This window comes from Ischnura elegans, chromosome 9, assembly GCF_921293095.1.
Source record: "Ischnura elegans chromosome 9, ioIscEleg1.1, whole genome shotgun sequence".
In the NCBI taxonomy this organism is placed as follows: domain Eukaryota; kingdom Metazoa; phylum Arthropoda; class Insecta; order Odonata; family Coenagrionidae; genus Ischnura; species Ischnura elegans.
The window spans coordinates 25269925-25285637 of NC_060254.1; the positions used below are offsets into that span (position 1 = coordinate 25269925).

The window sequence follows — 15713 nt, forward strand, 5'->3', positions numbered from 1 at the left end:
TTGCAAACAACAAGCGGAACTGGTATCAAAACATGGTTCCATCCGTGCATTGGTTATATTTCCTCGAAATACAATAATCATTCGAATTTTGCCTTTGGACAGGGATTACTCTTGGTGGACTAGGTGGTAAATGAACTCTTTAACGTAGGGAAAACGTGCGGCTGAGCCATGAGTCTTAGGCGGTCAAGGTCTCCTTCTAGACGTGGGGCTCGTACCTACTCCAAGTAAGTGATTTTCAGGTATTTAAGTTAGTCATTTCAGTTTATAATTTTTAATTCCTGTATCCAAATTTTAATTTTCATTTTCCCTTCAGATCGTATGACGACGACTATCGAGATGGCGATTCTTATTATGGTAAGACAAGTAGTCGTCCTAGAAATAAGCACAGTCCGGTAGAGGATCGCAGGAAAAGAAGTAAATCTAGGTCTAGATCTACGTCTCGGAAGAAATCTAGGAAACCGAAAAAGGAGAAAGAGAAATCTTCTAAGCATAAATCTAAAAGAAAACGCAGAAAAAGGTTAGTGTAAAGTCTATAAAAAGATGTGTTGTTGACAACTATCATCATCAAGGTTATTGAAAAGTTTCGTATCCAGTTAATTTTCTCGAACTATTAAATCTTCTTCCCAACACACCCGAAATTATTCCATGCCTTTCTCTTCTCCTTCCTCTCTTTTTATCATATGCCCTCAACGAGTCTTGCTTGCAAACAAGGCCTTATTTATCCTTTTCCTTTCTTTACATTTCCTTCTCTTAAGTTCTCTCGGTAGGTATGTCAGGTCAACAATTTTGATAAGCGCGTATTTATTTCTCTTTCGTGTCACTCTATGCTGTCGTTGCTATTCTTGTCTTCATTAAGAATTCCTGCTCTCCTGATACTGTTTACATCATGTTTTTCTTTCTAGTTCTTCAGTTCTAGCAGAACGGAAAAACACTAAAAATTAATAAATTACTCTAACCCTTTAGGTTCATTGCATTTATCATTTTAGCCTTTTAATGCCAAATCAACCCCAAAAATTAAACCGTTTTCTGTTGCTTTGGATATGATTGTACGAGTTATTTTTCTTAAGTCTTCCCTGCGTTGAACGTGAAGCAGGTTCTAGTATGTGGATGGAAACTTTTGGCATACATTTTAATTGTTTCATAAATCACTTATGGATTTTTTCTGGAACTCGTTTTTCAATAGCCTTTTCTATGTAAGGAATATAGGTTAAGATTTTTGTGGTAAAAGATTCCTCAGAAGGCAAATCCTTATTGTATATTCGAGAGTGATCATTTTGGAAGTAAACTGATTTTAAATTATCCATTGTTTTTCTCGAGAGAGAAGGGCCTGTGCATAAAACGAAATATAACTGTTGTTGAATGGTGTTCACTTTTCCATGCAATTATAACTTGGTTGGGAGAGTAGAATACTCTTTACCTGGATGGAAATGCATTCAGTCAATCCTTTACCATTTTTTCTTTGACAATAACTGTGTTTAGTTCTCAGTAGAATAAAAACTTTATCATAATTTTTATATTAATTTTATGAATTCAGATACATAATTGCAATCGCCCTAATAATTCCTTTTTTCTCTTGCAGTAGCTCATCCTCTGATTCGTCTACCTCTTCCGATGAAAGCTCAAGTGATTCAGCTTCATCATCCAAGTCACTCAAGCTGTTGCAGAAGTTGAAAGAGGAGAGACTAGCCCGTATAGAAGAAAGAAAAAGGCATAAGGAACTGCTGAAAGCTACGGAGACTCCTGAGGAGAAAAGACTGAGGCGTTTGCAGAAGAAAGAAGCTAAAGAACGCAAGAGGAAAGAGAGGATGGGTTGGGACAATGATTACCTCCATTACACAAACACTGACAATCCATTTGGTGATGCCAACCTGCTGGCCACATTTGTCTGGAAGAAAAAATTGGATAAAGAAGGCTTAACTGGTGTGAGCAGGGAGGAAATCGAAGTTAGGAATAGGCAAAAACAGGAAGAAAATAGAAAAGAGCTTGAAAAGGTATGAGTAATTTGTGATTTATTATATCTATATATAGAATTTTCTTTTACAGGTTGATGTTAACTTGAAGGTCTGTGAGCGATACGGCTCAGTTACATCCAGCATGCATGTGTTGCATGCCTTAAGGCCTGTTTACACGATAAATTAACACGTACGAGTTAATGTACGTTTGCGTGAATGATTTTTGTGGACCGGAACAGAACATGTACGAATGCATGAACCAAATTAGAGCAGGTTCTATTTTCTGTGCATGCATTCGTACAAGTTGGGTGGTTACACGGTGCATTTTGGCATTCATTCTCGCGTTCATGCATTTAGGCATTAACCCTTGCATGTTAATGTACCGTGTAAACAGGCCTTTAGAATCATTATCCATCATGTACCTAATTTTTTTATGCATAGGTGTGATTTTACTAACAGCTAACAATTTAGTGCTGTATTTATAAGCTATTGAAAGAGTGATTGTCTCTGTTGTAAGAGCAAAACTTCTGCTGCAAAAAAATCATTTGCCTTGACATGAATTTTAATCAAGATACCGCAAGTTGTGTATGGTCTGGTGTCTGTCTATGATTGGAATGAAATATTATCTCAACCTTGTAGGAATTCTCCGTATTTGTTCATCTGTTGAAACTTCCATTCTTGATTTGCTATGAACGTTTCACATGGACTGTGCCACGCTACGTTTGCGGACTAGGTTCCATTGACATTAATGGAAGCTTAATCCTTAAATGCTAAAATTTTCAAATTTTTAACCTAACTTTTGCCAAGAAGGCACCAAGCCATATAATGTGGGGGTCATCAACCTTGGATACCTCCATATTTTCATTAGTTACTAAATATAATATGGTGAGTATTTTTTTGGATAAACCATCGTTGATAAGTGGGATAATAAATATTGGGATTCCAGAAGTCTGTCGTTTTCCTGGTGTAAAACATCAGGGAAGGCTACTCAGGTTTCCCATTGGGTCTAGGGTGGCATGGCCTCCGACTTTTTGGGAAATGACTGACAGGAAGATGGAAACCATCTCAGTTTCCAAAATGTTGGGACCACGTCATCATTAAACTGGTGGGAAACGCAAATAGGTTTCCAAGAATTTTGCTATCCATGATCACTGTTTGTGTTCCGTTACGATTTATAATCATGATTGCAGGTGAAAAAGAGACGTCAGGAGCGAGAACAGGAAAGGCAGCAACGAGAAGAGGAGATGGCACTCATGCAGAGAGAGAAGGAAGCGGCCCAGTTTGAGGAATGGGAGAGACAGGAGGATCAGTTTCATTTGGAGCAGGCAAGGCTACGATCAAGAATTCGAATCCAGGACGGCCGAGGTCAGTACATGGAGAAGTAGATGTGATATACTGTACAAGAATAAATAAATACTGTAGATTCCAGTTATTTAGGCCACTATTTCTTATGGGTGGCCAGGTACTTGGGACAATAATGCATTTTAATGGGCCAAATATGAGAAGTATTTTGCCAATACTTATGCTAAGATATGGGATTTTTTATGCACTAGAAACAAATTGTGAATATCCTCCTCCATTCACAAATATTTCAATAAAGGATTCTCTAGTGAGACTTTTGATGTGTTTTCACTCACTGCCATTTAGTATGGGTTATTGAAAGTCACCACTGGCATTGCAGATCAATCCAAATTTCATGGAGGATAATCTATAATTAAGGCTCATAACACACTCAATGCGGTCCCGCTTTTCATGAACGTTGTCAGAATCGGCCAATAAAATAAGAAAGAAAAATAGAGAGTGGTTTTCACGCCATCACTTTAGTTCAAATACTGCGATTTACAAACAGCACACACGGGTCGAAAGAGGGAAGCTTGCTGTTGGCCATGCACACAATCGGAAGACTCAGAAGTGGATATTAGTCATGTACGGAGCCGGAGAAAGGCCCCGACTGGCAGAGCATGTCAATTGACGCGCTCCGTATCTCGGCTTGGATGGGGCCACGTCAATTGACGTGCTCCACGCTGAATGTATTAACTGAAATGTATATGCATGATGATGTAAACTGTCTACTTCATTACTAGTCTTCATGTATTCCTTTCAATTTCAGCCAAGCCTATTGATCTGCTGGCAAAATACATCAGTGCTGAGGAAGAGGTTGATGCTGTAGAAATGCATGAGCCATACACATATTTAAATGGCCTAACGATTAAGGACTTGGAAGATTTAATAGAAGACATAAAGGTCAGTACCACTTCCCTCCACCTTAGCCTATTTACCCCTGAGGTAACGAGGGGACCCCTTGATAAGAGTGGTAAATTGCTAAAGGCCCATCTTTCCTGGAGGACGTACATGTCAAGTACCACTTAAAATCCACAAGTTGTCATTGCTGTGTAGCTATATCAATATCTTGGAATTTAAAAAATCATGATGAGGTCATTTCCATAACAACGCATGGCAATGCGGCTGAGTAGCAAAACAGGCGGGGTCACAAAGAATATGAACACAAGACTAGAAAAGGGAAAGTGTTCAGACTAGAGAGGGTTGAAGCAATCTTTTAGGCCTGCATTGCACTAGGCTTCTCTGCTCACCCATAGATTATGGTGGTCTCTGAATTGTTTTCTTTTGTTGGAGCGTGGATTTCACCTGAACTCAGTAGAGCAGGAGTTGGTCATGCAAGTCAGAAATCCCAGAAATGATTCTATGGGTTGTTCTCCTCCACACAATAATGCACATTAATAAAGCATACACTTTTCAGCATGAGAGAGGACCATTAAAAAGGCCTTGCTCTTTACTTTTGAAGATAGCAACACGATACCTCTACTGCAAAAGCACTCAAAAATTACCCACTGAATCAAATCCGCTCATCTAGGAGCCCAACAATACGAATGCGCTCAGCTGGCAGTAGCCGGTGCACAAACGCTCACCTCCAAAGCTTGGGCACTCGAATAAGAGCGTTTATGCTCCGGCTTCTGCCAGCTGAGCGGATTCTTATTGCTGGGCTCTTAGATGAGCGGATTTGATTCGGTGGGCAATTTTTGAGCAGTTTTGCAGTGGAGGTATCGAATAGGTTATGGCTCTGGAGAAAACCTCTACGAAAAATTTTTAGTAGCAGGCTGAATGTCAAGGTTGAGCTTTGGCTTTGCCTTTTCATTTAGGACATTTTCTGTGAAAGTACATTCTCTTTAGGTGTTTTATGTCTCTTATGGTGTTTTTAGTTTCTTAATTTTATACCTTATAATTCAGAGGCTGCATTGTTAATCTTGATTATGTGTGTGTTGCAGTTGGAGACATGTTTCTGTTTTACTGAAATGTTGTAGAAAATTTGTGTAGCATATTTTACATGCCATCCATTTTTAAAAGTCTTATTGGTGTGCAATTACAGGTGTACAAAGAACTGGAGAGGGGAAAGAACCTTGATTATTGGAATGATATCACTGTGATTGTGGAAGATGAGCTTCACAAGCTGAGAAAATTGGAGAAACAAAGTGAATACGAAGCAGGTTAGTGCTTTTTTTTATTTATTTTGACGTTTCTTTAACTCTGCCATAAACACTACAAAGCACAAAGTAACATAAATGATTATAGTGCCACTGTTGTTAATCCTCTTAATTATAAAATTTGACCATTAACTTCCAGAAAATTGAGTTGTGTCATTTTCTGTATTGGTTGCATTTGATCTATTTTTTGGGTTCTTATCTCATTGTTAATTTGTTTAGTTGCCTTCCTTGTTTGCCTAATTTTCAGTAACTGCATCTCATGTACCTAAATCTCGTCCACACATATTCATAGCTTGTTAAAAACAGGCATTTCTAATCCAGGAAGGAAATAAGTAATAAGAAGCAATTTAAGTGAAGCTAGAGACTTGATCTTTCACAATGTCTTACTTGAAATTACTTTACAGCTGTTGGTAGGAGAGAGGGTATACATCAATCTGTAGCGAAAGACGTGGCATCAGTGTTTAAAGGGAAAACTGCCGGCCAGCTGGAAGCTCTCCAGAGTCAGATTGAAACTAAGATCAGTGGAAAGCCGGAAGGTGTTGACATAGGATACTGGGAGTCTCTTCTTTCTCAACTTAAAGGTTTGTTTATTGATTATGGTTTATTTTAACTTTCCATATAAATTGTTGTAGCTTTACCTCTTTAAGTATGTTACTGCAGTCCTGCCTGCTAGAGTTGTCCGATGACAGTTCAAAAGGAGGGACGGAGAACCTTGCGCGAGCACGGTTTGCTGCCAATCACTGTCCCCCAAATGCACCTCACACCCTCGCCTAGTCATAAAATGTTGTCATGTGCATATTGTGGCATCCCACCCCCGACTCGCCCGGATACCACAATAGAACCGCAGGGAGACGTCGCACAAAAATAAAAATAAATATACAAATCCGCGAAGATCCCTCCCGCATGGGACCTACGGGACAAAACTATGCCACTCACTTCTCGTAATTCACATAAATAAAAAATATTCCCCTTCTTTGAAGATGATTGCGGGTGGGGGGTTCCCGATTCAAACTGATGGGTGACGTTCGGGCGCTGATGCACTCGTCCAACACGCATTTACGGGAAGGAAAACGGACAGGGCGAAAGGAAGGGCGAAGGATATTTTCCTTGGGGTGACCCGTGGAGGAATCAGGACAAAACACTTGCTCAAACACTTTCAATTAAACAAAATATAATTCACACAAATAAGGTTGCATATGACAAAAACAAAAGAAACCCTCTTATACGCTAATGAAATATGAATTGGTGAAAGCCACTTATGAAACATCAATGATAAATAAATTTAAAAAAAACAGCAACAATATAACTTGGTTCCGAGATGCAAATCAATATAGCAAATGATAAGAACAAAATAAAGTTCGGTCGTGAACACGTAAATATGACACAATTTCAATGATTTCTTGACTGGGGAGGTAAATGATGGTCCATCCCGACGAATGTAAATTTGGGTGCGAACGTTAATTGTACTTGGTGATTAATTTCACTTTCACTAAGTAACGGGTGCGTTCCATGACTGTTTGTCTTAACACGGCTTGGCAGGAGACACGAGGGGGCTTTTTGGGGGGGGGGGGGGATAGCTGCAATCTTACTTTATCGTTGTCCGAGTTTGGACCAGGTTGGATCCAACAAACTCTCGTTCCATTTACTGCACTCCTTTCTCCCTTGTTGGAGGAAGCTGTATCCGGAACGGAGGTAATGCATCCTCTTCAGCCGGTCCTTGCTCCTTCGGACAGGGGAGGATTCTTCTTCCAGATCAATCAGTCTGAAATGATGTTTGGGCCCCTTGTCTCCTATTGCCGTGCGTCGCAGTCAGATTTCGGGCATAGGCTCTGCCCGACAGTCACTTAAGAATTCTCTCGCTTCTCTTTTGCGCACCACCTTTTATTATCCCTCAACTTGGGGTGGGGGTAACGCACAATGAACAAAAAAGGGGGAGTAACACGCCATTCACTCAGGAAAAACCCGAGCTCCCCTCCTCCCACACACACACACACTCACACACAACCATACAAAAATTGGCGAAAACACATTCATCCCCTCTTACTCATCCACGCCTTCCTCCACGGGCCATGGTCTGGGGGTGGGGTTTTGGGAAAGGTCGTGGAAAGAGCGGGTAAACTGGTAGGGAAGAAAATGCGCCGAGTAGAAATGCACTGTAATGGGGCTTGAACCATTACAATATGAAGCACCGAAAAAAGCCTGAACCACCAAAACAAGCCCTTTCTTCTAATCGCCAAAACAAAGGTTTCTGCCTTTGAGTCCTTCATGCTCGTCGTCCTATCTGGTTCCTTTCTTAAGGGAAGCCTTTTGTTTACATGTGAGGTGGGCATTTCCCTTTCTTACCGGGCTACCTTGCCCCTACTCCTTTTGCCTGTCATCGGACTACTCCCCGCGGCTGGACTGTATGTATGTATTTTGGTTACTGTGTGAGGGGATAATTCAGGAGCTACCTCAGTTCCATGTCCCCCTGAACTTTCCTCTCTATGTTATTGGTCACACCAGAAATCCCTCTCATCACTCTCCTTGCATCTTCATATTTTGGGCAGCTCATTTCTACAGAGGTCACTGTCCATGTTTCCGAATTGTTTATAACTTCTTTCGCAGGGGTTTTTTCTGTATTTCTAAATGGCAATGAATTTTTAAATGAGTCATTCATAGCTCAAGGCAACAATGATGACATCAGAGAAATGAACTGTTCCTGCCGAATTGAGCGCTATAAATGAGCCGTTACTCACACACCTTAGGCAGTCTCTTATTGAAATGCCTAATAGTGCCCACATATGGCTAAATCTGTGACGTCATATGAGTTCATAAATGGAAATATAGAATAACCCCCTGTAGTCACTGTTAATTTTTCTTTTCATGTTTGAAGTGGGGTTAAGTAGCGTAACTTGTGACGGTGTATCGTAAGCCATGCTGCGTCATATTATTTTTTCTGACCTTTTGTTGTCATCATAGTTGGGTAGTCACTGCTGTCGTATTCAGCTCATTTTTTTGTATGCTCGCTTAGCTTACAAAACTCCTTAAATTTTTTGCACTTATATCAAAATATATTGTATCAACCCTGTTCAGGTAGTAGAATAGTATTGTTTACTTATGGCTATGTGAGTTGCAACTTTTCAATTGAGCGTTTCTTCAAATTACCTCCCATACCTCCCTGTCTTTCGACATGGATTTTGAAAAATACTTGCTCAATCAATCATGTTTTCCTTGTTTAGCGCATATGGCACGTGCACGGCTGCGAGATAGGCACCAAGAGAACCTTCGTCGCAAGTTGGAGGTGTTGAAGGCAGAGCAAGGCGTTTGCATCAAGGAGGAGGATGTGGAGGACGAGGGCGAGGCATCGGAGGGAGGAGGTGCGGAAGCGTCGACATCCAAGGGGACCACTCCGCCACACGCCAGCAAGCAGAGTGGCAACGAAGACGAGGGAAGCGAAAATGAAGCCAAGGAAGAGGAAGAGGAGTAAGTGTCCTGCGGTGGCAATCATCCACACTCCTGCTTAATTCAGCATAAATTCAAAATTGTGTATTAAAGTTCATTTCAAATATCCTTGTGACTGAGAGGCAGACCCAAGTTTTTCGTGGGGGGGGGGGAAGGGCACGTGACTTGCCGAAAATCAACCAAAATGTGATAGTAGGCCTGTGCTTATTTTTTCAAAATGATCTGATTTAAAAATTCGTGGTCTTAAAATGTGTGAAATGGTGAGGAAAACATTGCAAAGAAGTTTTCGGCTCATGTGACGTTGGATAGCCATGCCTGAGGCACCTGTGGATCCTTAGGATCCAGTAGAACCTCCCTCCTGTTAACATGCTAACTGAAAATCAATCCTATTCACAATCCTCCAGATTTTTCTTGAAAATATGTGCTGAATTTTTGTTACATGAAATTGATCAATGTGTAATTTTTTTCTTACTTTTTCATTAAGTCTCTCTTGATTACAACTTAATCTTTAGTTTATTTGCTCACAGTTCTCATGCATGATTTTGTTATGATTTCAGGGCTGAGTATAATGAAAATCAAGTCGCGAATGCCATGCTTTCGGAAAGTTTTGCTGATTTTGTGAGTGGTGGGTACAGTCCTGTGTACCTTGGTCCATCTCAGCTGGAGCCTGGCACATTGGTCATTTCTGAGGAAGATGACATGCAAAGGCTGGCGTTCACGCGTGCCCAAGTGCAAGGCACCGGAAGCAGAGTAGAGGTGAGAACTACAACTGTTATTTGTTTTACTTGCATCTTGTAATAATAATTCTTATTATTTCCATAATTCAAAACATGTTGTGAATTCTCTATACTTCATTTATTGAAGATGTAATTATTTATAATGAATCCTCATTTAATAATAATAATTTTTTATTCACCGAACTGGCAACATACATTGCATGGTCTCATCACACAAGAAAATCAAAGTGAATAGATAAATTACAATAATAAAAGGACATAAATTCATTTAAATAGTTGCCAATATCATTATAGGCTTTACCTGCTAAAAAATTAAATAATTTAACATTGAATAGGGAAGGGACATTTAAATTCAGGCGGAAGTTTATTGAAAATAATAGATGGAGTGTGATGAGGTCCCTTGAGAGCTAGAGATAGATGGTGACTTATGAGGTGAACGTCACCTTTTGAGCGAGTGTGGTAATCATGCTATTCATGATTCCTTGGAAAATGCTCAGGATGCATTTTAACAAAAGTGGCACATTTCAAGATAAAAATGGAAGGAAGTGTTAATATTGTTAGGTCCAAAAAGATTGGTTTACCAGGAGTCCTTCTAGGCACTTGAACCATAGCTTTTAATGCCTGCTTCTGTAGAGAAAATAATTTTTTTGCATCGTTTGAGATTCCCCAGAACATAATACCATAAGATATATGAGCATGAACATTAGCATGGTGAATAAGTTTGAGGGTAGAGAGAGATAGAAATGGAACCAGCTTTCTAAGCATAAAAATATCAGTGCTAACTTGATTCATGTTGGCTTCAATGGGTGGTGTCCATTTAAGGTCGTCTGAAACCAGAAGACCTAAAATTTTAACACAATTACTTTGGGTAATGGGCTCATTCATCAGATTAAGTTGATGATTAATCATAAGTGTGTCAGTCTTGGGGTGGCAATCCAGGAAAACAGTCCTTTTCCAAGAGGGAAATACATTTGACGAGCGTGATGCGCCCGCTCCCAGCGGGCTTCCCGCGCTCTTTTCAATGCAGGTCCACAGAGGGATAGGCGCGTTTCTAATTTTAAAATGTAGAAAAATAGGCAGGGTCTTATGTACAAATTTAATTGGAATTTTCATGTACAAATTGAGGTCAGAGGACCTCTTTAAACACAACATTGGAAGTAATTACACTATCCTCTGTTAAACGCACATGATGACTCCTACTTATGTATCAACAGGAGACTTGAATGTGGAATCAGCTGCATTTTGATAAAAGTTATTCAAAGAATGCGAGATATTGTTGCAAATGGACAAATGTATCAGTTTGTGCGCCGTTAACATCAGGAATATTTACAGTTTTTTTAATTATTTAAAAACCAATTTTAGGAAACAATAGCAATATTTAGGAAGTAAGATATGCCGTCGCATGTTCTCTGATAAATTCTGTGCATTTTGGTTCCTCATTTGTGGAGTTTGGTTGCGTATAAGTTGAGAAAAAGGTATCTATACAGTAGAAGTAATATAGAAGATTGACTGATTTCCATCCTCCCGCCTGTATTTGCTGCCTTCCTTGTCCAAGAGCTACTCGTGACCTTTGTGGACATCTCATTATTTTTTTGAACAAGCTTTCTTTAAATCTTATACTTTATTATCTTATTAATAATTTAAAAAATGTCCTACCTGGTAATGCATTTGTGAAATTTTTCTCACCCCTTAAGGGGCTGATTTGCATGACTTTTCTTGAGTATCTCATTTCTTCAATTTCCTCAACCTTGGTCTGTCTCCAGGTAATAAAATGAATTGCCTCAAAACAGCTATCCTTGATCAATATGTTTGATAAAATTGCCATCTCTGCCATCATTTGGCATATCACAATCATAAAATTTCTCAAGTGTGAGTAGAAGCTTCAGTGCCAAGGCATCGTGCCATAAATACCAATAATTGTGGTCCTACCTACATGTTAAATCATCAAGGTATTTTTTTAACTTATGTCTGATTGGAAGCACAGGTTCATGGGTCTTTTTGGTCGAGGCTGAATGTGATGGGTAGCTCCAAAGAGATTTTTCTCTTTAAGATAATGTATTGTTTTTCATATTTCTGTGAAAACCTGAGTTCCAATGAAACTGTAACTCATTTTAATGTTTTTAATATAAGCCTGGTTACAAAAATGAAATCCATATCTGCACTCTATTGAAAACAAATGATGGAATATGTACGACTGTGGACGAAATTCATGGGAATGTTTAAGTTCAGCCGCAAGTCAATAATGTGGAGATCCATTTTATATTATTGCTCATCATAGCTTTTAATGCTCTACTCTGAAAATTATATTCTCAGTGGTGCAGTGCACATCTTGAGAAGTATTTCTCAAATTTATCTACCACCCAGTTTTATCATTCTTTGCTGACATCGTAACTCAGATTGGAAAGCTAGAATCGTTGTTTGTCATCACTTGCAGAATTAGTAAAAGTATCATTACAGCAATAATTTTGCCCTATTTGAATATCTAATTTAAAGCATGATATTGATTAGTATTGTCAAAAAAAGCTCAAGTTTTATGATACAGTGAGTCCTCGTTTAACGTCACTTACCGTTCCTGAAAAATGTGACGATAAACAAAATGACGTTAATCGAAACATAATATCCCATAAGAAACTATGTAAAAAGTGAATATTGGCTCCTAGACCTCACAATTCCTACGCGAAAAAATTTTAGGGTATCATATCTGGGGCATTTTTTACGATGGGAATGCCAAGCTACGGTATAAATACGAGTTCCTGTCTTCATCGACGACAATAGCGGCACTGACGCAAATCCTTATCCATTTTTGTATCTTCCCGCATTTGCTTTTCGGCTTCGCTATGGTGGTCACCCGGGCGAGCGTCGCCTGGGCATCATCATCGCTGAAGCATCGTCGCAGTTACAGGAACCAAAATTACTGTGAACACGGCAAAAAAAGTGACGACAAAAACTCTTGAGTCCTACACGGAAAAATTCCTTGAAATCACTTTTTAGGTTCCTGAAAACCATTATGTCAAGTAAAACCTTGCGCACCTATCTAAGAATTTATTTTGCAGAAAATTTGCTAAAATCGCAATTAACAATAAACACACCGTTTTACACTTCGTTTAGTCTGACTGTATTAATGCCCACAAATCGAGCAATCTGCAACGCCCGCCGCTTCGCGTTTTTTTCTCGCGCGAAATTTAAAAGCCTTGACGTTATCGCGAAGCGAAGGCACGATAAACGAATGACGGTCTCAAACTTTTCGTGACGTTATCGCGAAATGACGTTAAACGGCGTGACGTAGAACGAGGACTCACTGTATATGGCCCCATTTGCCCTGATGTTTGTGAAAGAAAAAAAAATGACTGCAATCTGAATTACAAGCAACGCAATAATTATGCCCGTAGTAAAATGTAAGCAATACATAAAATATGTAATGTTTAGACAGGAAGTACACAGTTATCATCTTCAAATAATGGCTATCATCTGAGGCTTACCTCATAACTTCATCTGCAATTAGTGCAGAAATTATTTGATATCTTAAAAAGAAGTAGGTGTGAGCTATGTTTTCTTTACATTATGTTAATAATTTCTGGTGAAATTGCACTTATCTGTTTTCTCAAGATTGACGTAATACCATGAATTTTTTAACGGTATTTACCCAAGTGATGGCAATTATTGCAACAGTATTTTGTATTTTCAAATGCAATTTATGCAGTAAGTAGTATAGGTTGATATACATAATTGTTTATTATTATTATTATTTTTTTTTTTTTATTACACTTTAATGGATAGCCAAACTTTTGTTCTCTAGGTGCTGAAAATATTCAAAAAATGACTTGACTTTCACTTTCAAGCCAACCTACTTTATTATATCAAATAATTAATTATTAATAACATCTAATAATTTCAATAATTGCTTTTTCCAACAATTTATACGTATCCACTGATGTTTTTGCCACCATGATAATTGTGATGCTAGATCCCTTTTCGTTACCATGTACATAATTTAGGGAATAGTGTTGAGTATGCCATCTTGAAGAATATGCATTAACTGTGCTATAATATTTCACCATTTAAGTGGATATTGTCTGAACCATTGAGCAACATGCGGAGAAGATCTTGTTTCTCTACTCCCGTTGAGTCATGCCTCTCTTTATAATTGTAACCAACATTTGAAATGAGTCCATTTGCTGCTATAAAATATCTTATTTTGGTAAATAGTTTGAAATACTCCTCTGATTGATGTCATGTAAAGAATAGTGATGAAATTTTCTTCATATAAATATATCGAGGGTGCCACAGGAAACTATGTGAAATCCCATTTCAATTAAAGGTGATAGTCAAAGTTAAAGTGATACCTGAAGTCCTAAATAGGTAGGTGTAATGGCTGATGTTTGGTCGGTTCTGTGACTGACATAGAAGTTACGGCATTAGTTTGTGAGGATGCAGGATTCTTTTTTGTGAATACAGAGCCTATATTTAATCGCTCATTCCTGCAAATGAGCGTCACTTCCAATTTATTATATTTCATACACTTTCATCATTATTTGGGTGCTTTCTCCTTTGTAGAACGTGATAGCAGCAGAAGAACAAGCTCTACAGCGTGAAGCCAGGAAGGGAATGACTGATGATGAAGCAGAATTCTCCGTTGAAGCATCTATTGACAACCAGGTTTACCTCTGGTCCGATAAGTACCGCCCGAGAAAGCCGCGGTATTTCAATAGGTAAGTCTCTTTTCTCTTACATATTCTCTGTATGAAAGGCGGGGAAGATATTGTGCAAGAAAACTTGATATGTTAGCGAATGGGCTATGTAGCTTGTGACTTGATGAGGCTTTCTACTCCTTTCCTCAGAAAGCTTTAAGTATGCATCATGTCAGGGGTCTCCAATTTACTCGGCCACGAGGGCCACATTCCAAGTTCCGAATCGCCTCGCGGTCTGGATAGCAAATTTGCCGATGACTGAAGTATTCAATACCAACGTCTACTGAAGTATCCGGTGGCGTATTTCTTATTTACGAATAGTTGAAGGTGACTTTGACGTGCAGTATAGCACTGCAATGCTCCTAGCGGCATCTCACAGAGTTAAACGAGCGAGAATCGCGCGCTACTTGAAACGAGTGTGCGGGCCGTATTTTGGAGACCCCTGCATCATGTCATAGCCTTTTATGGATAGCTTTCTTTGTAATATACATCTCACTTTATGCCTTAGTCTTTCCTCTGGTTTATACTAGATCTGCGTGAAGTGGTAATGATAATATCAGAGTACAAGTATTTTGCATCCTTAGTAATGTTATGTTTTATCCAAGTTGCCCAAATGTACTCCATAATGTGCGTTATAGAGCCTGACATTCATCAACTGAACAAAATATGCATTTAATTTTCTTATTTCAACAGGGTTCATACAGGATTTGAGTGGAATAAATATAATCAGACCCATTATGACATGGACAATCCACCTCCAAAAATTGTTCAAGGTTATAAATTCAACATATTTTATCCTGATCTCATTGACAAAAACACCACACCTGAGTATTTCTTGGTAAGTATGAAGTCACTGTTTTAGTATATAATGTAAATATTTTTATAAGTAAATTGCTCATTCAAAATTATTTTAATGGTCATATCATAAGATTTTGAAGGACTGGATTAATTTGTTAATTACTTGGCTGTTGAAAGTCATTTCAGGTTAAAGGGAGTTTGAGGACATTTGAAGCTCAGTGATAATTTTAATTATCCTTATGTGATTTTTTTCATTTATTTCATTTCTTTTTTCCCTACTCATCTTTTAAGTCATAATTGCTTCAATTGGAATAATTACCTTTGGATAATCAGGTTGTTAATGTTGTGGAATTAAATTTAAAAGCTCTTAGTCTAACAATATAATGTTAGTGATAGCAGAATTTCTGGAAAAAACTTAATATGCATTGCCTAGAAAATAGATACATTGTTTTTTAGTAATTTTTTGCTAATTTATCTTGAAAAAATGGTTATTCTATCTTGGTATACACCTGGTTTTTGTTTCAAAACTGGCTAAAAATATACTATACATTAAAACTGTGTCTATAAAACTTGAAATACACATCTAATATTGAAATT

The 15713-nt window shown here is 38.5% G+C and overlaps 1 protein-coding gene across 1 annotated transcript in view; it reads left to right on the forward strand.

The window, feature by feature from the left end:
- Positions 1-15713, forward strand: part of LOC124165330 (cactin) — a 16267-nt gene continuing 554 nt past the window's right edge. The window contains exons 1-11 of the mRNA XM_046542686.1: positions 1-224; positions 314-517; positions 1580-1991; positions 3143-3317; positions 4063-4196; positions 5338-5455; positions 5857-6033; positions 8671-8914; positions 9451-9649; positions 14185-14339; positions 15012-15156. Coding sequence (XP_046398642.1) covers positions 169-224; positions 314-517; positions 1580-1991; positions 3143-3317; positions 4063-4196; positions 5338-5455; positions 5857-6033; positions 8671-8914; positions 9451-9649; positions 14185-14339; positions 15012-15156 — 2019 coding nt within the window. The 5' untranslated portion in view covers positions 1-168. The remainder of the gene's footprint in view (positions 225-313; positions 518-1579; positions 1992-3142; positions 3318-4062; positions 4197-5337; positions 5456-5856; positions 6034-8670; positions 8915-9450; positions 9650-14184; positions 14340-15011; positions 15157-15713) is intronic.